Source organism: Trichoderma camerunense (assembly GCF_050948025.1).
Source record: "Trichoderma camerunense strain CBS 138272 chromosome Unknown V8C40scaffold_6, whole genome shotgun sequence".
NCBI classification, from domain to species: Eukaryota; Fungi; Ascomycota; class Sordariomycetes; order Hypocreales; family Hypocreaceae; genus Trichoderma; species Trichoderma camerunense.
Genome location: NW_028145364.1, coordinates 1,228,261 through 1,248,632, shown reverse-complemented (window position 1 = coordinate 1,248,632; position 20,372 = coordinate 1,228,261). Strand labels below are relative to the sequence as shown.

At 51.0% G+C, this 20,372-nt stretch overlaps 7 protein-coding genes across 7 annotated transcripts; 5 read left to right on the top strand and 2 right to left on the bottom strand.

The window, feature by feature from the left end:
* Positions 1-184: 184 nt before the first annotated feature.
* V8C40DRAFT_193071 (guanine nucleotide exchange factor DCK1) lies at positions 185-6,494 on the bottom strand. Its single transcript, XM_083211872.1, has 2 exons — positions 836-6,494; positions 185-763 (listed from the first exon to the last, which is right to left on the bottom strand). The coding sequence occupies exons 1-2, from the start codon at positions 6,336-6,338 to the stop codon at positions 192-194; spliced, it is 6,075 nt and encodes a 2,024-aa protein (XP_083075002.1). The 5' UTR covers positions 6,339-6,494; the 3' UTR covers positions 185-191.
* Positions 6,495-8,875: 2,381 nt separating this feature from the next.
* Positions 8,876-10,391, top strand: V8C40DRAFT_241325 (acyl-CoA N-acyltransferase). Its single transcript, XM_083215001.1, has one exon. It carries the CDS (start codon positions 9,391-9,393, stop codon positions 10,204-10,206), a length of 816 nt encoding a protein of 271 aa, XP_083075001.1. The 5' UTR covers positions 8,876-9,390; the 3' UTR covers positions 10,207-10,391.
* On the bottom strand, positions 10,289-11,563 carry V8C40DRAFT_241323 (40S ribosomal protein uS7). The gene is made up of 3 exons (XM_083215000.1): positions 11,328-11,563; positions 11,052-11,235; positions 10,289-10,937 (listed from the first exon to the last, which is right to left on the bottom strand). The coding sequence occupies exons 1-3, from the start codon at positions 11,465-11,467 to the stop codon at positions 10,620-10,622; spliced, it is 642 nt and encodes a 213-aa protein (XP_083075000.1). The 5' UTR covers positions 11,468-11,563; the 3' UTR covers positions 10,289-10,619.
* Positions 11,564-11,758: 195 nt separating this feature from the next.
* On the top strand, positions 11,759-12,444 carry V8C40DRAFT_241322 (40S ribosomal protein eS25). Its single transcript, XM_083214999.1, has 3 exons — positions 11,759-11,794; positions 11,874-12,135; positions 12,206-12,444. The coding sequence occupies exons 1-3, from the start codon at positions 11,792-11,794 to the stop codon at positions 12,223-12,225; spliced, it is 285 nt and encodes a 94-aa protein (XP_083074999.1). The 5' UTR covers positions 11,759-11,791; the 3' UTR covers positions 12,226-12,444.
* Positions 12,445-14,711: 2,267 nt separating this feature from the next.
* V8C40DRAFT_274123 (mitochondrial carrier domain-containing protein) lies at positions 14,712-16,141 on the top strand (the record flags this gene model as incomplete). Its single annotated transcript, XM_083220570.1, has 5 exons — positions 14,712-14,747; positions 15,010-15,031; positions 15,127-15,203; positions 15,260-15,505; positions 15,578-16,141. The coding sequence occupies 5 exons, from the start codon at positions 14,712-14,714 to the stop codon at positions 16,139-16,141; spliced, it is 945 nt and encodes a 314-aa protein (XP_083074998.1).
* Positions 16,142-16,495: 354 nt separating this feature from the next.
* Positions 16,496-17,344, top strand: V8C40DRAFT_192813 (CENP-S associating centromere protein X-domain-containing protein). Its single transcript, XM_083211871.1, has 2 exons — positions 16,496-17,094; positions 17,173-17,344. Exons 1-2 carry the CDS (start codon positions 16,750-16,752, stop codon positions 17,218-17,220), a joined length of 393 nt encoding a protein of 130 aa, XP_083074997.1. The 5' UTR covers positions 16,496-16,749; the 3' UTR covers positions 17,221-17,344.
* Positions 17,345-18,902: 1,558 nt separating this feature from the next.
* V8C40DRAFT_192808 (cupredoxin domain-containing protein) lies at positions 18,903-20,345 on the top strand. The gene is made up of 3 exons (XM_083211870.1): positions 18,903-19,163; positions 19,228-19,588; positions 19,652-20,345. The coding sequence occupies exons 1-3, from the start codon at positions 19,115-19,117 to the stop codon at positions 20,061-20,063; spliced, it is 822 nt and encodes a 273-aa protein (XP_083074996.1). The 5' UTR covers positions 18,903-19,114; the 3' UTR covers positions 20,064-20,345.
* Positions 20,346-20,372: the final 27 nt, after the last annotated feature.

Genomic DNA, 20,372 nt, shown 5'->3' with positions numbered 1-20,372 from the left:
GCTTGTCTTCTAGATGAAAAGCGAGATATTGAAAGCTGGTCGCATGGGCGCTGCCCTCCAGCATTCGTCGAGCTCACTCATGTAGCTCCGTCGTTACCGTCATGTTGTTGGCGGCAATCCGTGTATGTTTTGATGTGTGGGTATGTGCGAGTAATATGTATGATAAATATCCAGTGAAGGAACCCCGTGGTTTACTGTTCCTCATCTAGGCTTCCCATTGCAGTTCCAGCTTTGTGATGCTTCATGCCAAGCTTAAGCAAGCTGAACCTCTTCCTCACGCTCTTTTTATTCTTTGTCTCAGGCTCATCCATCGACGGTCGGTCTTTGGTGAGCGCATCCAAGCTCACCCTGCCGACTGAGCCGCCTCGCTTCTCTCTATGAGTGTCTTGATGGGCATTATCCATGCCCTGAGTTTGGGACAGGTTATGGGGAGCGTTGTCCTTGCTGAGGCCCCGTGCATGTGCCTTCATCTCACCTGGATTACCGTTGGCCTGATCAGTAGCCTCGCTGCCGTCTAGCTCTTTCTTTCGGCCTCCCAAGAAACTCAGGCGCGCACCGCGCTGCCGAGGCGTGATCTGTCGAATGACAGTCGCCTCCTCAGCCTTCACTCCATTCACCGGAACAGCAATGCTCGTCCACTGTGGGCCCTTCTCGCCACCGGGTGTTGACCCTCTCCAAGTAGGGGACGGTGTTGAGACTGGCTGTAGGACTGGCTGCCGGGGCGCGAATAGAGCAATCTCTGGTGCAAAGGTTGCCTCAAAATCTAACTTGGTGTCAGTTGTCTATCTTTTGCAACGCAAATCATACACATGTAAAAGTAAAGGGTTTTACTTACAGCCTTGGAGCTCCGAATATCTCTGGGAAATGGCCCCATTCTTGCTCCGAGAAAAGAGGGTCAAGCATCTCTTGAGCATCATAGCATGATCTACCAGAGTCATCTTAATTGCGGTTTCCTGAGGATCAAGTTCAACCTCGTCATCCTCTTCCTCGTCATCGTCGCCATCCGATCCCTCTTCTCCGCTCGATGGTTCGGGGAGCAGTTTGCGGTACTGCACAACGCTATTCTCAGATGCTGGACTAACAGAAATGTTGACAGCTTCGATTAGCTGTTGAGCAACCAATTCATCGCCGTCAGCTAATCGGCGTTCCAGTAGAGTCATCTCCTGCGTCTTCCTAGAAATGCGTTCCAAGGCGGTCTCCTGGGCATTGAGCCTGACTTCGCGAACTTCGAGAATCTCGCTCCGGCGTAGAAGGGTAGGGAAAGGCTCCGCCGTCGTGAAGACTAATTTCTCAGCACAATGTTCCTGCACTGGTCCAGAAGTGTTCCTCTTGGTGGTCACGGAGAAGACTTGAGGATGGGAAGACAGTAAAAAGTCCCGGACTATATGCGGCACCCGAACTCTTTGGTATACTTGATGCGAGAGGTCTCGGTGTGGCGTAAGAGCCGAAACGACCAAAAACTGGCCTTCCATCTCATCAACGTCACCGCCAGTGATGATCTGAGCCGATGGGTATTGCTCTTGCATGCGGTCTGTAAAGGCCGAAGCGCGTTCAGATGGAGACCCTTCATAGACAAACTCCTTGTCTCGCACGGAAGTAGGAAATCCAAGTCCCTTGAAGGCCACTCTGTAGTACTTTGGCGTAACCTTTTCACTCTTTGAAATGCTCTCGTATATCGTTGCGATTGCTCTCCCAGTTCTGGCGAGCTTGGCAAAATCGTACACATTGGTTTCGTACTGAACCTGGAGCTCCTTGTACGCAGTCAGGGCGTTGCTCCACGATTCTCCGTCCTCGAAATGCTTGATCATCTCGAAATAGATCCTCTCTTTACGCTCAAATGGAGACTGCGCTGGAAACTGTGGATCAGTCAACGCCGGAACATGCCCAATCGGGTCCCATTCATAGAGGTCCGCATGGAGGCGGAGCGCCAGACCAGCCTCTGTGTGATTCCTAGACTCGGCCTGCAACTTCGCCAGCTGATGGACATAGCGAATAAAGATATCCTCCTTCTGCATGTCGCGCAGGAACTCCATGAGTCGGAGTCGGTTTATGATGTTAGATGCTTCACCGCTACCATCACCACCACTGTGCACAGCAACTAGTAAATCGAGGAACTCGTCCAAAGTACCAACAAGCTCACGCACAGCTGCGTAGAGAGGTTCTTCCGCAACCTCTGAAAGGGGTCGGAATCGTTCAAGCAGCTCTGAGACGAAGAGTTTTTGGAGGATGCTTTCTGTGAGGGGATTCGATTTGAAGTAAGTGTCCAATGAATCAATGAGTTCTGTCTGAATCACAGACAGGTCCTCACTCAAAGTCCACTCGCTCACAATCATAGTCTGTAGAACCTCAACCGCCATTCTGCGGAGACCTTCATGGACACTCAAACAGAGCTCTACAATAGGGCCAACCAGAGTTGGGACGTATTGTACTTGGTATCCGCCGATATTGCTGAGTCCATATTTATCATGCTCTTCTGACGTGGTTTCCCAGCCGATAGCTTCCCACATTCTTCGCAAAAGATCAGCTCCGTGTTCCCGCACATCGCCGGCAATCTTCCACACTGCTCTTCTCTTCTGCTCGGGGAACGTCTCCAGAGCAAGTGAGGAGCTTCCCACAAGTTTCAGCAGCGTTGTGAAGAACAACTTCCAGAGCTCGGTGTTGAATGATTCTGCCTCATCAGGATCGGGTAGACAAGATTCCAGAAGAATACTAGCCAGGTACTGCAAGATTCTCATCGTCGACTTGTGATGATAAATTAGCACACTTAGCCACCCATTTGGAAACGCTTCGCCGGTCAAAATGCTCATTTGCACTTTGAGTATATTCTCCAGAAGGGTTGCCAAGTCGTCTTCAGAAGCTAACTCGAGCTGCATGCCTGAGGGAGAGTTTGCCAGGGCAGAAAGAACCGCGGACAATTCGGCCAGGGATTCGTCAAAGGATATTTCTTCAGCTATTGGCTTAGTAGGGAAGGGATATGATGAAGGAAACAAAAGAGAGAGCTTGTTTCTGGGTTTCTGTGGGGAGGCGAGAATGGCTAAATAAGAGTCGACAATATTAGGGATATGATCAGGGATTTCCGGACCCAGATGGTCAATCTGGCTGGAGAGGATAGAACAACACAGTCGAATCTGCTCTCGCCACTGATCATTAACCTCTTCGGTATGACCCCAGTGAGGAGAGATCCATCGCACAGTGTTGGCACTTAGGGCAGACTTCTGCTCCGGATGAGCAAATATGTCCAGCTTAGAATAGTTGATGATAAGGCACAGCTTGTAAATGATAAGCTTGCCCTTCACCTCCTTGCACGAGTCCATGAAATCAATGGCAATGTGCAGGATCTCTTCTGTCGTCAAGAGACCCGTCAGCTCTGGCAACCAAGTGTGGAAATGCTGCACCGCCAACGTCTGGCTGCCAACGAGTGCCGGTGCCGAGTTTCGCATCATCGCATCAAGAGCTTTGAAAATGCTTCGAAGGCTCCTAGTGAATCCCTGAGTAGAGGACTTGATCCCTATTCCCGCTTCCTTTACCTTTTGCTGCCCTCGGGATTGCGTGATGAATTTCAATATGTGTCTCACGACTTTGAAAGTCGCCCGCAATTTGCGAGCTGTCTCGGGTTCCGTGGGACGTTTGAGTAGCCGGGTGAAAGATCGTATCAGACAAGGGGTAGCAAAGGGATAGTTGAACTGGGTTTCCACGTAATTGTCAACCAAGGGACCAAGATTGAATCGTCGATCGTGTACGATTCCAAGCACCCTAACCATAGCCGTAAACACTAAGTCTTCGTATTCATCATTCCCAGAGTGCTCCACAAGAATTCCAAAGAGCCCATCAAGCACGTCGCTGAGGAGCTTCACGACCTCAATCTCTGAGACAAACATAATTTGTCTCAGAATGGCGGGGATTTCGTCCTTTGGCAAATCTTTCCATTTGAGAAGCCCGAGGATAACTCTGTCCTGAGAAAACTTTGTGCTGCAGAGATAGGTATCAACCAGCATCACGGCAAGCGGCCCAGTGACCTCGACTGACCCATCTTTACCTCGTGGTGCCCAGGGGGTGGAGAGATATCCGCCTTTGCCCGAGGGGCCTGCCTGCGCAGTGGAGGTGAACTCGTCTATTTTATAGAGCAAGAGTCCATGGGGTCCGTCGCGAATAAAGGCTTGGCCCTCCCACAGAGGCATATGAGCAACAGCAAATGGCGGGTTAGGCATATCCGACAAGAACATGACCACGTGAGCGTTCATTACGTCGCTTGGTTGCAGCGACAAGCGGAGCGTCTGGTTCCAAGCCTCGCCCCTTTCCACAGCACAAGATTTGAACGTGGTTAGAGCCTCGGTATTGGAAGATGTGAAGATGCATCTCTCGAATCGTTCACCGGAGGACTGGCGGATCTCCAGCGTAAGTTGCAAGTTCGCTCCGCTGACTGTGCTGGGTAGGTTAATTGCGCTACCCGCGAATCTTGAAATGAGATGTTGCTTTGCCAAGGCGGCAATGTTGAGCGTGAGATATATATCTGATCTTGACTTCGTTGGTGCGGCAGCAAACCCGATTCTACTCGTCTTTGATACACCAGACAAGATGGTAGGCGTAGCCTTGATCAGCCCATCTGCATCCGGATGATGGAATTTCCTAAGAGAGACCTGTAGTCGCTCGCCGCTCCTCGACTTTTCATATTGACCGGAGGTGCTAGTAATCAGCTCCCGAATCAAGGGGTCAAACTCTTCGGCAGCTTCCCTGTCAGTCTGGGAGTAGCCAAGCGACGGCGACCAGATGTTGACTACCTGTTCAACCTCTTCTGTCTGCTTCATGATGGAGTTGAGCTTCAAAACTCCAACGCCAACGGTACGCTCAACAATCTGTCCTGTTTCATGAAGACTTGCCGCCGAAGTACTTTTGGATCCGGCAGTGCTTGGTGGATGGCTGCTCCCGTCTTGGCTATCCAGGCGAGTAGTAGAAGGTCTCCCCTCCTGCGACTCGGAAACAGAATCCATTTTGGTCACTGCGTTCCCTCGAGAAAAGGCGGTTCGTGAACTTTTGCTCCCCCACATCATGCTTCTCCTAGAAGCCTTTCCTGAGCTTGCTGGCGGTGTTTTTACGTTTTCTCTCGTAAAGCTGCTGTCGGTGCCGGACCGAGATAATGGTTGGGGGATAAAGATGTGCTGTGATCCCAACACCTTCACAACAAGGTACAGCTCGGAGTCGGCGGACGGCGCATCTCCAATGTCATGGGCAGAGAGATCTGTGAAGAGAGTTTTGGTGCTCGCGTTTTGAGCAAGACCGCTGATTGAGCCGCCGGCGGGGATCTCAATGCTGAAACACTCGGAGAGGTTGGATCCCTTTGCATATTGCGGTTTGCTGACAAGGTAAGCCACAATTGTTGTCTCCTCGGTGGAGCTTCCAGCAAAGCCCTTGACGTCTAGCAAGATGTGATTTAAACTCGCCAGCTCGACAGTGGTTTGGGGAGGCTCATCCAGTAAGCTCATAACCGATTGGAGCTTGGTGACATCGACAACAGAGTCATCCGCCGTGAGAACTCTACCGCGCGCTGCCGGATCACGCACGACCACCTCACCACCACAAAGTTTGTTGACCGTGACGAGATCCCAGACCGTCTTCTCCCGCAGTCGCTCGTATTCGTGCGCTGTAAGAACATTGTAGAGAAACTGCTGACGGTGGAGGTTCAAAGAGTTTACGAGTTGTGATAATTTTTCGAGCTTTGCATACTGTCGCGAGAGAAGCAGCTCATGCAGATATTTGGAGTGCCACTCTCGCAAGCACGACGCGATTTCGTCAACTAGAGGTTCATCTACCGAGGTCGGCGTCTCATCTCCAATCTTGAGCATCGGAACAGGTGCTGGGGGTCGAGGCACATTGGGGTCTCTGCGAACCGGGACTGAGAGGTTCTTGACCGCGTCGCCCGTGAGATCTCGCAAAGTCTTCTTCCACTGATTCGAATCCGTCGTCGTCCTGTCCTGGCCTTTTGACTCTATGCCACTTTTGGCAGAATCGCTACCCGGGCGATCGTCAATGCCGCTGTCGCTCGCAAAATCTTCATCGTGTCTTTCGTCCGTTTCGCCAAGCAGCTCTCGAACCTCTACACAGCTTCTCGGGAAGATGCCACTAAAGACGCGAGCTTCCAACGTCTGTCCCTTGACCGATGTCAGACCAGCCAGCAAACTGGGGGGCGCCACGAGGTAGCCGCGCAGCCAGTTGCCGTCTGGCGTCTCTTCGATTATGTAGAGCTCATCGCCAATTTCGAGCGGGAGATCGGCCGGGCTCGCGGCTGTGAAAGGGTAGGTCGCGACGGCGAAGGCGATCCGGGGGAGAGGCTGCCAGGGCATTGAAGCTCAGGATGTCGGCCTCTGGCAAGAAAACTGTTCGATTGGGCCAGGCAAAAGCGACTATTATCTCGTCGTAGGCAGCGGCTTGCTGATTGGCAAGGCTTGACGAAGTAATGCGCTGATGGATGGAAGTTGCGAACGCATCAAGCTCCAACCTCGAACGCGGTGGTGCAGATATATCGTGACGCCTAGGCTGTTATTTCTTAGTCGCTGACAAGGTTCTCTGGCTAGCGGGCGCGAACTCAAGCAGAAGAAAAGAATTCAAAATCGATAGAGTTTTTTTTTTCTGCAAGACTTACGATGTGTGAAGATCGTTTGCAAAACGCCGGTTGGCTGACGGCTGGCCGTTCGAGAACCCCTGAGCAAACACGACCAAATTATGCACACCGGCGGGAAGAGATAGCGATCCGATAGCGCAATTAAAGCATCCGCCCAAAGCTGATCAACATGCCGAGTTGTCTATTGCAATGCCAAGATGCACGGTGCTTCCCAAGGCTCGCCCAAAAAAAAGAAACTGTGACACAAAATCTCAAACAAGAAAAAAAAAAATTACATGACAGATGCAACGAGGGGAAATTTCTGGCCCGCGATATCGTGTCTCTGAAATCAGCAGCATCAAAGTCTGGTCTCTCCTCAACAGGCCGCACGCTATAATACCCGGTACCAACCGTCGGGCGTTTTAGTGCTGCAGCCCCGCTGCACTGGCCGCTAGGAATCAGCGGTGGGCTCCCTGTACGGGGGGAGCTTGTACGGGGTCGCGGCCAGTGGAGAGGGAGTCGAAGCCTCTAAAGGCCGCCGGCAGGGGTTAGCTGCCAGGGGACGGTTTTGTACCTGCTTCATCCACCTGGACAGGACGCGCATGTAACCACTCACCACGATGAACGCACTGCTGCAGCCCAACCTTGAGCGAACCGCTTGTCGCCTCCTGTCCCAAAGCGGTGCAATGAGGTGGCCTGTGCGACGAGTCGGACCAAATAGGCAGTGCCCTGTATTTTTAGGCAAAGTGTCTCGCCATCACACGCCGGCGCTGCACGACGCAGGGAGGCGATGTCACAACGGCATCAGTGGGCTCAATCTCTCTGTCTCGCTCTAGATGGATCCATGTATGTATATCTACCTATTTGATAGGTAATTGCTTCTGCCAGCTGCTGTAACAAGCCTACGAGTTCATGTAGTTACATATACTGCTTATGGCTCACAGGAGATGAATTTGAACAGCTTCCCATGGTAAACCAATCAGGTACAAATCCATCATGGAGCTTTGACGCCCATCACACGTGGTTGTTAGTGCCCGTATCATACCCATCTGCCAACTTCAATTGTTCTCATCCATCAGGCCGATCTCCTGGATGTTTTGGGGGTTTCATCTCCATCGAGCCACCTTGCCGGGAATTCGAGTCTCCCCTTCTGTACCCGTAATACTCGAGGCCACTCCGTGCTCCGTAGATCTCTTGATCTGTTACCCCTGACCCATGTTGGCAATCAAACCCGTCGCTTATCGATTATGTACAATGCGCCATTACGGAGTACAGGTACATACTACAGTACGGAGTACGTGTAATTGATCGAGCCGGGTGTGCTCAGACCGTCTGCTGAGAAATGTTTCTTGTTTCATATTTGGCAGCCATGCTACCCGAGACTCTAACAATAGCAATGCCATGGTAGACGAGCCTGAGTCTATGAACGCATGGGATATTGATTTCTAGTCATAAGAGGTGTCATTGATACTTTGACGTTGTTTATCTGTGTCTCAAACGTCCTGCCTACCTGCGTATCTTATGCAGGTTTTTTCTATATATGCCTGCACACTTTCTTACGGGCGATATGTATAGTCGTCAATATGGCTTCGAAATCTCAAAGCACAGTTGAAGAGCCTGGCTCGTGAATCAAAGTAAAAATACACAATTGTACTGTAAATAGCGTCAGTACTGATAGAATAGCCAGGCGAGAATAGATTGTCAAGGACATTTAGTAGATATTGATGCATACCAACCTATATTGGAGCGGATGGCATGCTTAGACTTAGGGAATCTAATAGCGATGCTACCGGTAGATTGAACCAAGCACGGGCACCAACACATCATGTAATCACTGTTGTCTATGAATTGGATTGGGAAACCATTCATCAGGATATACCCCAACAGAATATAGAAGCTCTGTGCCTATGTCCCATATTCCATCGAGTTGCTCTGACATGCTGTCTTCCAACTGAGGTTGGGCTGTGTAAAAGGTGGGCAACCAATACCAGGGTCTATGAGTCTGCTTTCCGATAGACAGTCTCGATTTCCCCAATGTTTAGTATTTATAAAAACAGTGAGAGTTTGATGCTAAATCCAATTCGGATCAACTCGATGTGTTTGTTCATACAATATCGAGCATCCATAATATATGCCGTGCACTGTAGTATTCTGTACGGAGTCACACCCACATTTGGTGCTACCCACATCAATCCTTCTGACTGCATAAACTCTGTTAGAGAAGGGTTGCCACATCAATTCCTACCTGAAGTGATATATGAAGTGGGATGAGCTGTAGAGGTGAATTTTGAGCTCTTGTAGCTTCAATGACTTTATAAGATAGAATACAACTATTTGACAAGAATGCAGCATGTTAGAATGGAAAGGTGCATTATCTCAATGCAGCTAGCGGCACTGGACATCCATCCATTCATGTCTCTGCGCCCTGTGCAGCGGGAATGCGCCCTATTCTAACTTAATGCCCAGAACTGCCACTCGCAGCAGCATTCACTCATACAAACGGATGTTTGATGTTCGGCTTGCAGTATGACTCAAAATAATACAAAGGCCACGTGCATTTCGCACGCCATGAATGGCGAAAAGTTTCCTCTACATAGACCCGCAACTTCATAAAGACTTGGCCACCTGTATTTCTTCTCTATGATTTTTTTTCTTCTCCATTCAAAGACGGTGTGTTACCAGCTGCAAAAGCCTACTATACACAATAAAGGCCCATGCCGCATATATAGTCTTCGCCCCACCAAACAATTGAGAACATCAAACCGCCTCTCGTCATCCACGGAAAGGAAGCAATCATGGGAACCCCTTTCGTCAGCCTTCTCGAGCCTAGCAAGCTCGATGGCTTCCAGCTTGGCGTTCCTCGAGACACGCTTCCCTCAACAATCCCTCGGACGTTCCTCGATGCCATGGAGGTTCGCGAGGAAGTCTTCGTGAAGGAACAAGGTGTTCCCCAGGAAAACGAGTTCGATGTTGATGACGCACGATCCTGCCATTGGGTCATTTACGTCAGCGTCAACAAGACAGAGGTGCCCGAGATTCGAAATGAGGAAGGAAACGTCGTGCGGCCACGCAAGAGTTCTACTCGAAGCACTCCTGTGGGAACTGTTCGCATGGTTCCCTTCCCACATGATCCTCATCCAAAGCCCGGCGGAGATTACTGGAACGGAGTTTTGAAAGGCGAAGAGGATGATGCAAGCACCAACGATGGCCCGTCATCTAGGCCATTTGTTCAAGATCGACCGACGACATTCCATGACGGCAAGGAACCGTACATTAAGCTGGGAAGATTGGCAGTTGTAAAGGACTATCGAGGTTACCGCTTTGCAGGTCAGCTTGTCAAGAGTGCACTCGACTGGATCAAGGCCAACCCGTCCTTCTTTGACCCCAGTATCAGAGAGCTGGGGCTTGAGCAGTTAGGAGCGTCAACAGAGGCTCAGGCGCCGCAATGGGGAGGTCTCGTTTGCGTCCACGCACAGGAGCAAGTTGCCAAGGCATGGGCGAAATGGGGGTTTGAAATTGACGAGGGCATGGGGAGGTGGTATGAAGAAGGCATTCCCCACGTTGGAATGTTTCTGCGTCTAGACATTGGCCAAAAGGATATCCAGATCTAAGCACCACGGCCAGCAACCGAATGGTTGAAGGAAACAAGTAGAATCGCACATGGTCTTCATCAAGAACATCACCTATGGCATTGGGACAGAGAGTGTAGTTCAAGATTAACAGAAGCCTGGCACGTAACGAAGTAATAACTTTTTTTTCTCTTATTTGACGCTCCATGTTGCACTTTTGTTTTGGTCTCTCTCTTATAATCACAAATAAGAAAAATATGGTAAATTAGAGACACAAAAGGCATGATTCATAACAGCCCCTTTTTGAGCCCAGCTTTTTATTCAGACTCTAGGAGCCACCTGAGATAAATCCATGTCCGCGTTCCCAGACCCGAACGCAAAATGCAATTCTGAAAAATGCCTGATCCGCGCCAAAAGCCACACTCCATCCAGCCAGGTAACCCACCGCACAACCTTTATCGGTTGCTCTTGGCGACACGCTCCAACTCGTCCTTCTTCTTGATAGCGTATGAGTTGCTGCTGCCCTTGGCGGCGTTGATTAGCTCCTCAGCCAAGCACTCAGCAATGGACTTGACGTTGCGGAAAGCAGCCTCGCGGGCACCGGTGGTGAGCAGGGCAATGGCCTGGTTGACTCTCCTCAGGGGGGAGACATCGACGGCCTGACGACGGACGGTACCGGCAGAGCCAATTCGGGTAGAGTCTTCACGGGGACCGCAGTTGACAATGGCGTCAACGGCAACCTGGATGGGGTTCTGGTCGGTCATGAGGTGAATCTGAAGTGAGGAATTGGTGTTAGCAAGAATTTTGAATTGTCTTTCGTCTGCCTTTGGCAAAGACGTATTCCTCCAATCTCTCTCTCTCTCTCAGGGTCGCGTCAAAATACGTACGATCTCGAAGGCGTGAGCGACGATGCGGACAGCCATCAGCTTCTTGCCGTTGTTGCGGCCGTGCATCATGAGCGAGTTGGTCAACCGCTCAATGATAGGGCAGTTGGCCTTGCGGAATCGCTTGACGGCATATCGGCCAGCAGAGTGGGTGACGTAGACGGGGTTTCGCAGGGAAATGTAGTCGCTATTTGATCAATCCATCAGCACAAAAGAACTTCCTCCAATGTTTTGGCGAAAAAAATTCAATCTTGTCCAATCTCGCGATTTCGAACGTACGTCAGAGAGATGTCGCGGACCTCGACATCGTAGTCCCACTTGTTGAACAGCTTGACGTTGCCAACCTCCTTGACAATATCCTTGGGGAGGGCGTCGGTAACGACAGAGTTCTCGATCTCGATTTCACCACCGTCAGACATCTTGGGCTATTTGCAGTCGAAAATTCCGGTGCTGGGCGGGACTGCGGTTAGTATTGCGGATTGTCGAGATGTGATTTTTCAAGAGGTTAAAGGTGGGCTTGGTCGGCGTGGAAGGGAAATTTTGGTGGTGTGTGCATCGGGCGAATCAGATGGCGCGAAAAGTTAGGTACGTACCCTGCACCCACGTTCGGTTAGGGCTCGGCTGCCCTGGTGAATTCGGAAGTGGGCAAACCGTTGAAGCGGGAGGGCTACTCTAAGTCGTCGCCAAAAATTCCAATTCCTCCACCACTCCTCCGTCGACAAGCCAAGCACATCACAGACAAAATGGTATGCCACCATCACCGCCGCCGCCGACCATGATGAAATGGACGTCGCTATGCAGATGCTGATCTTTTAAAATTCATAGGCGCCTGCAGCTGGAGCAAAGAAGCAAAAGAAGAAGTGGTCCAAGGGCAAGGTCAAGGACAAGGCCCAGCACGCCGTCCTGCTCGACAAGACCATCTCCGAGAAGCTCTACAAGGATGTCCAGTCTTACCGCCTCGTCACCGTCGCCGTCCTGGTCGACCGAATGAAGATCAACGGCTCCCTCGCCCGCCAGTGCATCCGCGACCTCGAGGAGAAGGGCATGATCAAGCCGGTCATCACTCATAGCAAGATGAAGATCTACAGTACGACTCACCAACCCGTTCCCCTTGTGCGCGCTTTGAAAGAGAACAAGAGACACTGACAATTGCGCAGCCCGTGCCATCGGCGAGTAAATTTACCACCATGTTTGAAAGTTAAAGCATTGAGATTTGGCGCCTGGTTGGTCTGAAAGGAAGAAAATGGGACCATGAGTGAAGAGGATGATACGAGGTATATAAAGCCTTAGTTGGGACGCTTTTCATGCTCGGTGTAGCATTTCATGGGAACCGGAAACGCTTTAGCAAATGGCAACGGAATGAAGAACTTCAAAAAATGACCAAAACGACGCGAATACCTCCTTGACCTTTGTGTGACGCACATGTCCGTTCTGCGAATAATTGTGATGAGATTATGGGGATGGACTCATGCTTTGTTGCCGCAATATTGGCATCGCATTGGCAGGCTTATGCTATCTCTCTCTCTTTTTTTTTTATCACATGCGTAATCGCGATGTCGATGTTGCGCCATGCCGTGCAGCATACGCCATCGGGTCAACTGCTACTACTGCATTTATATCAATATCAATTCTGAATGTGCGGCCTATCCACTCTGGCCCCTAGCTTTCTGTCATCGTCTTACTCCCAAGGTATTACCTACCAACGTCCATACAGAGAGGTCCATGTTCGCTCATTATTACTCTCATGTTACAAATAACCAAAACCTTGCTCGTGAGAAGATTTTGGTGGCATAGGATTGACCCATGCATCTATAGCTATTCTCGCCAACTCCCTCAGAATATGTGAATTTCTCAGAGTGGCGTTGGACAGTGGCCCAATCAGATCAAACCAGATTGTGATAATGCCGAGCAGGTCATCAGCCACGGTCTTTAGCCCTTCTCCGCCCTCCTTTTCTTAGGTATCAAGGCATCCATATTTGCCTTCCGATGTTTGGTGAGATGCAACCAATGGAGACTGTGAAGATGGCGGGTATCGTGCAAGTGAATCGGGGCAAAGCCTTATTATATACTACGGTGTGTTGTCTATCTCACCGATTATTACAAGTTGAGATTTTCTATTCGTCGCAGCACTCATAAAGAGTCGGAGTTCTGCAAGTCCCCGACCAATCAACGCCTTGTGAGTGAGTGAAAACATTTCGCGCTTGAGGCAGCGCACTGCTATCAAGGTCCACAACCTGAGGCAGAATAATGCCAGGTCACTCGGGGAAGAGGGTACTTGTATGTAATACGCGGTTACTGGAGAACGAATGTGGAATTCAGGCACGAGTCTCATTATGGAACAGGGGAGACATGCGGCCGTGTTTCCTTTTCTTTTTCTCCAGGTTTTCTTTTTCCCTTTCCATGTTCTTTTCTTATTTTCCTCTTAGGGCGACAGGTACGGCACAGCCTTTACCCCTAACAGCGATAGACCCGATTAGAGTTTTTAGGAGAGATTTCTTCGCCCGTGCTCCTGATACGAGTCTTGAGGCAAATACTGGCCGGCTCTGAACCAAGACCGACAGTGTCCACCTGTAACATGTAAGGCTGGAGACCTCGGCCTCCCTTGCACCGGTGGAGCCGGAGTAGGCGGGATGGCTTCTCACGGCCGGTCAGATCGGCGGCAACGGTGTGGCAATGCCTGGGCGAGATGGACAATGGCGACTTCGGGATGGTTGCACTCCTTATCGTTCGCTGTATGTGCATTTCCCACGGAAGCCGGGGTGTCCGCTAAGCCTCAAGCTGTTCTCGCTCCAACAGTGTTTGGGATCTGGAGTCATGACAGTAAGGGGCTGACCTCAAGTCCCGTGAACTAGACACTGGTGCCATATGATGGCTGCAAGGCCCAAGACTACGCGGCTAAATGACGAGCTATATTTGTCGTTCTCTCAGCTTGCCAGCTGGACTTGCATGTTACGGAGCACTCTTCACTGATAGGCCTCCATATGTATCTTCCATGCACAAATCTGGGGGGCCATGGCTGAAGCGGTGACGAGCTGTGTGGACATGAAGAGCGCAAAGTGCGTGTGCAGCATTCTTCTATACGGAGTACTTTGTTCTCTGGGTGTCTCGGAGACGCCAGGAATAGGCAGGTTAGGAATTTCACACTGGCGGGTGGCCTCGGCGGGGAGCAAGATCGGGGCGGACCGGGTGCAAGTTGTAGTTTGCACCCAGGGTGACATCAAGGCGCTGAGGCCGTGGGTGGTACAGCACAGTGCAGCCCAAACAAAAAGTGCAAGGCAAAAAAAAAAAAATCGAAAAAAACTGGCGCGCATCTCCTGGCGCCTGAAGGTCGCTGCTCCGGCGCCTTTAGGCCGCTGGCACGGCCCCTAAAAGGCGCACACTCTGCCTGAGGCTGCCACGCGCTGTAGCGCTCTGTTGCCGTGGAAGGCAAAGCAGCGCGGCCCAAGCCTGCAGCGCTAGTGCGGCCGGAAAGAGTCGCTCTGAAAAAGTGTCCCCTTCGAGACCCGCCGCAATTTTTTTTTCCCTCCCCCCCAAAGCCATTCGCCCGTCGGTGCAGAATTTATTTCGCTCGACTCCCCCCGTTGTCCTCCTCTTCCTCCTTTCATCTCCATCTCCCCTCAATCCTTTCTTTTTTTCCGGGAAAGCGTTTGCACATCGGTCAAAATGTCTGAGAAGCCTCAAAAGGTCCTGGGCATGCCGGTAAGTTGATTCTGCCTGCCTTATCTGCCCGCCTCGTCCCCCTCCATCAGGTACGCCACGGGAGGATTCCGAAACGACTCCGAGAGATATTTTGCCAGTATCATCAATTGAATCGTCTAGATGACATTGAGATGCTGTGTAATGATGTCTGCCAGGGCCTCGCTCTCAGTCGTGAAGAATCTCCATCGTGTGCCTGGATGAGAAAATTTTTTGCATCGCGTTTGCACATGTGAAACCTGACCGCTAACAATGTTTCTCTCAGCCCTTCATGGCGGACTTCCTCAGTAAGTCACTATTCGATGCTTATGCGGGATAAGCATAACACATAGACGGCGGCTCGCGTCAAGTATCAAGAATTCGAACTAACCAACTTGAATAGTGGGTGGTGTCTCCGCTGCTGTCTCCAAGACTGCTGCCGCCCCCATTGAGCGTGTCAAGCTCCTCATCCAGAACCAGGTTTGTCTCTCTCGGGATCTACAACTGTGAAAACTCTTCTCTAATCAGGACAACAGGATGAGATGATCAAGAACGGCCGTCTCGACCGCCGCTACGCCGGTATTGGTGACTGCTTCAAGCGTACCGCCGCCGACGAGGGTGTCATGTCCCTGTGGCGTGGTAACACTGCCAACGTTATCCGATACTTCCCTACCCAGGCCCTGAACTTTGCTTTCCGTGACAAGTTCAAGAAGATGTTCGGTTTCAAGAAGGAGCGTGATGGCTACGGCATGTGGATGCTCGGTAACCTGGCCTCCGGTGGTGTAAGTTTTTCTTCCATTACCTTGCGGTAATAACCCCTCATCTTCACATGCTTGATACTGATCCTCCTCAAGGCTGCTGGTGCCACTTCTATGCTTTTCGTCTACTCCCTGGATTATGCCCGTACCCGTCTTGCCAACGATGCCAAGTCCGCCAAGAAGGGCGGTGAGCGCCAGTTCAACGGTCTTGTTGACGTCTACCGCAAGACCCTCGCCTCTGACGGTATTGCCGGTCTGTACCGTGGTTTCATGCCCTCCGTCGCTGGTATCATCGTCTACCGTGGTCTCTACTTCGGCATGTACGACTCCATCAAGCCTGTTCTCCTGGTCGGTTCCCTCGCCAACAACTTCCTTGCCTCTTTCGCTCTCGGTTGGTGCGTCACCACCGGTGCCGGTATCGCTGCTTACCCTCTTGACACTATCCGACGACGAATGATGATGACTTCTGGTGAGGCCGTCAAGTACAAGAACTCCTTCGATGCCGCCCGCCAGATCATTGCCAAGAACGGTGTCAAGTCTCTCTTCAACGGTGCTGGTGCCAACATTCTCCGTGGTGTTGCCGGTGCTGGTGTCCTGTCCATCTACGATCAGCTCCAGATCCTTCTCTTCGGAAAGGCCTTCTCCGGTGGCTCTGGTTAAATTGCTTTTTCTACGTTCTGTATAGACATTCTCCGGGCGTCTTAACGCGGAGATGGGGTTAATTGGCCAGGTGGGTGTAATGCGGCGTCCACTGGTTGATCAAAAAGGAGACCGGAATGGAAGGTATTGAGGGAAGTTGGGCCAGATATCCCGACCTGTGTAACAGTTGCTATTTGCGGGTTAGACTGGCATGGGCACGGCGTATTAGTCGATTTGGCTCTTGCCGTGCTTTCTAGGTCGCTGTAATTATACACCAATGCAAGTTCCCTTGATTTAGAGATTTAAACAACAACGCTCTGATTTGATACTCCAAGTGCAACGTGTGCTGTGCCTCAAAATGCAATTTTTTCTCTTCGCGCTTGTTCTCAGCCTCGCGGTCGTTGTGTGCGAGTTGCTGACTAACATAGTATATCGCGCTTGTGATTGGGAAGGCAGCAAGCCCGAGCTCCAAGTACCTGCCTGTAAACCACCTACATGTATTGCGAATCACCGTGAACATTACAGCACAGCGCGCAATCTACTTCAGTCACTGCTGTCCAAGCATAACCCTTATCTAGCTGCGTACACGGACGCTGGGGAGCAATCGAGCTGACCACAAAGCGCTCCCAATGCCACCTAAACAATCATCCACCGGAGCTGGTCGCGGCCGGCCAGCCAAGGCAAACAAAGCTCAACCACCTGCTCGCGATGCCTCGGAGTCTAGTAACCCGTTCGAGTCCTCAGATGACCAGGCCACTGCGGCGAACCAAACAATAAACATAGAGGAAGAGCAAGCAGAGCCAGAGAAGTCAATTCCTAAAGCCCTGTTGACCCGGATTCTGCACGAGTATTTCGCCAAGGAGGCTACGAGACTGTCGAGAGACGCCAACACGGCGGTGGGCAAGTACGTTGATATCTTCGTTCGAGAGGCGATCGCAAGAACAGCTGTCGAGAAGCCAGGCGGGTTTCTAGAGGTAAGATTATTGGTAGCATGGCATTCGTGTTGTCTTTTCTTGAGTTGCTCAGATGATGTTAACGGTTTCCTCGTATAGGTCGAAGACCTAGAAAAGGTCACACCTCAGCTGCTGCTAGATCTTTAGGGGTCACAGGGCTTTAATATGTCACGTCCAGCTGCCATTACTTGTATCTGGTCTGTGAGAGACTAACCATTTGCTACGACATCGTCCGGTTGATCTGGTTGGAAGATGATGCGCGTCCCGGGCCCCTGCTTTCGGCCATCCCATGAGCTATTGAAAGCCTTCGCGGGTGTGTAGATTCGCCATTGCCTCCTCACAGTGACACAAATCTCAACCGGACAATGTCTCCGCAACAGTTTCATATTGCACGGAAGGCCAAAACAACGCCGGCCGGATGCCTCCAGCTCCTCTCGAGAACCACGCGAGAGACGGCGTGCATGAAACGCATTGTTTCCGATGCGATGCTAGATTCACAATGCAAAATCATCCATGGCCATGGTGGGAAAGCGATGAAAGTTTATTGGTCAGATTTACTATTACACCTGGCTGAGAGTGTCTGCGATTTATTTCGAAGAATTTGGTTGTACAAAGAGCTGCTTCTCATCTTCTACTTGATGGTCATTGAGAAAAACCTATCGCCACTAGAAGTTTAATCGATCCGTCTCTGATACGGATTTTCTACGCATGAAAATGCAATCGACACGAAATAGCATCATTTAAATCTACTGGACTCTTATCTTTTGCATTATTCATCTTGGTGCTGATAAATTTCACGGCGACGTTCCGACTCGAAGCGAGAAAACAATTGCCGCCTTTGGCCTTGGTCGTTTCTCAGAAGGCGGATCATGACTTGTCCGTTATTGCGGCTCAGGGCGTGCGCATGGCTGTCGGTTACTAGAGCGTTTCACTAACGTATTAATAGTCCGGCATTCTGCAAATATACGACAGGGGGGCTTGTGGCGTCTACGACTCTGCGTCTGCCCAATTGACAACGGCACTTTGACGCCATTGAGCCTTCAAAACCCCAGGCACGTTGTCGAAAAAGAATTGCCTGGACGCAATTGGAAACACAAATCCCATCAGGACTAAATTTGCGTCGAGGCCGTGCGGTCACTGCGTTTGCCTGCGCTGAAACCGACCACGTCTCGCGTGTGTCGGAGACGCTCGACTTGAAGCAGCTTCAACATCAGACCCCGGCCCCGGCCCCTCAAAATTAGGTGTGGCGCGGCCTGCCTGCAACAATGCAATTCCGGCTTCAGCATCGCCCGGCGCCCATGACGGTTAGTCAGTGTGAGAGACAGGTCCCGGTCAAGGCACCAGGGTCGAAATGTTTCTTCAGCATGGCAAGGAGAACTGCTGTCCGTGCTAGCGGCAGGCCAAGCAAGGTTAGCAGCTTGACTTGGTCTGCCACGACCCTTGCCATTGGGAGAGATGCGTGCTGTACAGCATCTGGGGCACCGCGTTTCGAGTACCCGATTGAGCTGAGTCTACCATGTTTCTGGACCTGGGCGAGTCGAGACCAGCGTCTATGGCCAAACCAGTCTCATACACGCTATGAGCGGCCTCAACTCGAGCTATGCCCCGTTGTTTGAGGAAATGTGATAGGCGCCTCCTAGACGAATGCGTTCCCCGTAAACGATGCCCCCCTCAAGCAATGTGCAAGGACGCTAATGGGGACGTTGAGAGTGACATGAATGGAGATTAAAAGCCATCGTGTTTCCGTTGTTTCTTCAACTTCTGTCAACCATCGTTCTACTGTTTGTCCGTGGGGTTTCTTTTGTATCCTTACTTTTCTTCTCTTCTCTTCTATCCAGTTACATTTACATTCCAAAGGCTAGTCCTTTGCTGGTTCTATCGTTTTCATTCACATTCTCTTACCTATTCAAGAATTAATCTTGCTTTTTTCCTTTTCCTCTCTTTTTCAAGGTTTTATTTTGGGAAGTCTGGTACTCTCTCTCTCTAGGCCGGCCTATTCTTCAGAAAAAAACAAACCAAAATTCAAGAACCTTTATTCAAGATGCAATTCACTACCCTCCTCGTTGCGGCCTTTGCTGCCATTGCCCAAGGTACGTCGAGTTACTCCGGTTTTGCCATTGTTTAAGATGATGTGTTAACGCATTTGTCCTTTAGCCGTCGATGTCCAGGTCGTCTCAGTTGGCCAGAACCCCATGGCCGGTATGGCCGGTCAGCCTGCTCTCAAGTACTACCCCGACAACATCAAGGCTGCTGTCGGATCCATGGTTCAGTTCCAGTTCTGGGCTGGCAACCACACTGTCACCCAGTCCGACTTTGACCACCCCTGCACTCCCATCTCCCAGGTCAACAGCTCCGTTACTGGCATCTGGTCCAGCTTCATGCCAGTTGCTGCCGGTGCCTCCAAGAAGGAGATCCCCGTCTTCACCGTCATGATCAACGACACCAAGCCCATCTGGATTTTCTGCAGCCAGGCCAAGCACTGCTCCAGCGGAATGTCAATGGTTATCAACGAGAAGTGAGTATCTGGGACGCCGATGACAATAAATCAAGAGCAATACTAACATTGTTCAAATTGTAGCACCTCTGCCAACTCTACCCGTTCTCTTACCAACTACAGAACCGCTGCTTCTACTGCTCAGGGTGGCTCTGGTTCCGGCTCTGGTGCCCCTGCCGGCTCTCCTCCCAGCTACGGTAGCCCCAGCCCCAGCCCCAGCTCTGGCTCTGGCTCTGGCTCTGGCAGCGATGCCAGCGCTCCTCCTGCTGTTGCTCCTACCGATACCGGCTCTGCTCCTGCCGCTCCCCCTGCTTCTGCTCCTACCGATGTCGTTGCTCCTCCTCCCTCCGTCACAACCGGCGCCTCTTCACCCTCTGGCACTGGTGTTCTTCCCGGTGGCGCCACAGACACTGGCATCCCCAAGAGCGCTGCCTCATCTGTCGGCGTTTCCAGCAGCCTGCTGCTGGCTCTGGCTGCTGCCTTTGCTTTGCTATAAACGGAGTGACGTGACGACATGAACGTGGTGTTGATCGGGTAAAAAAAGGACAACGATCTGTAATATCATATTTTGGGGGGTTTTATTCATATATGCATCTTCCTTGCAAGCAAGGGTTTTTCTATTTTCTTTTTTCTGAAGCGGGATGGAAGTAATCTGTTCCCTTAGGTTTTTATGAAAGGGGAAAGGACAGCAAGAGTCCTGGGTTAGAGCACATGCTAGGGACCATGTGTGTAAATGTATCTGGATACCTTATTTAAAATGAAGGAGTTGTTTTCTAATCATAATTTGTTCATTTGATGCCTTGTG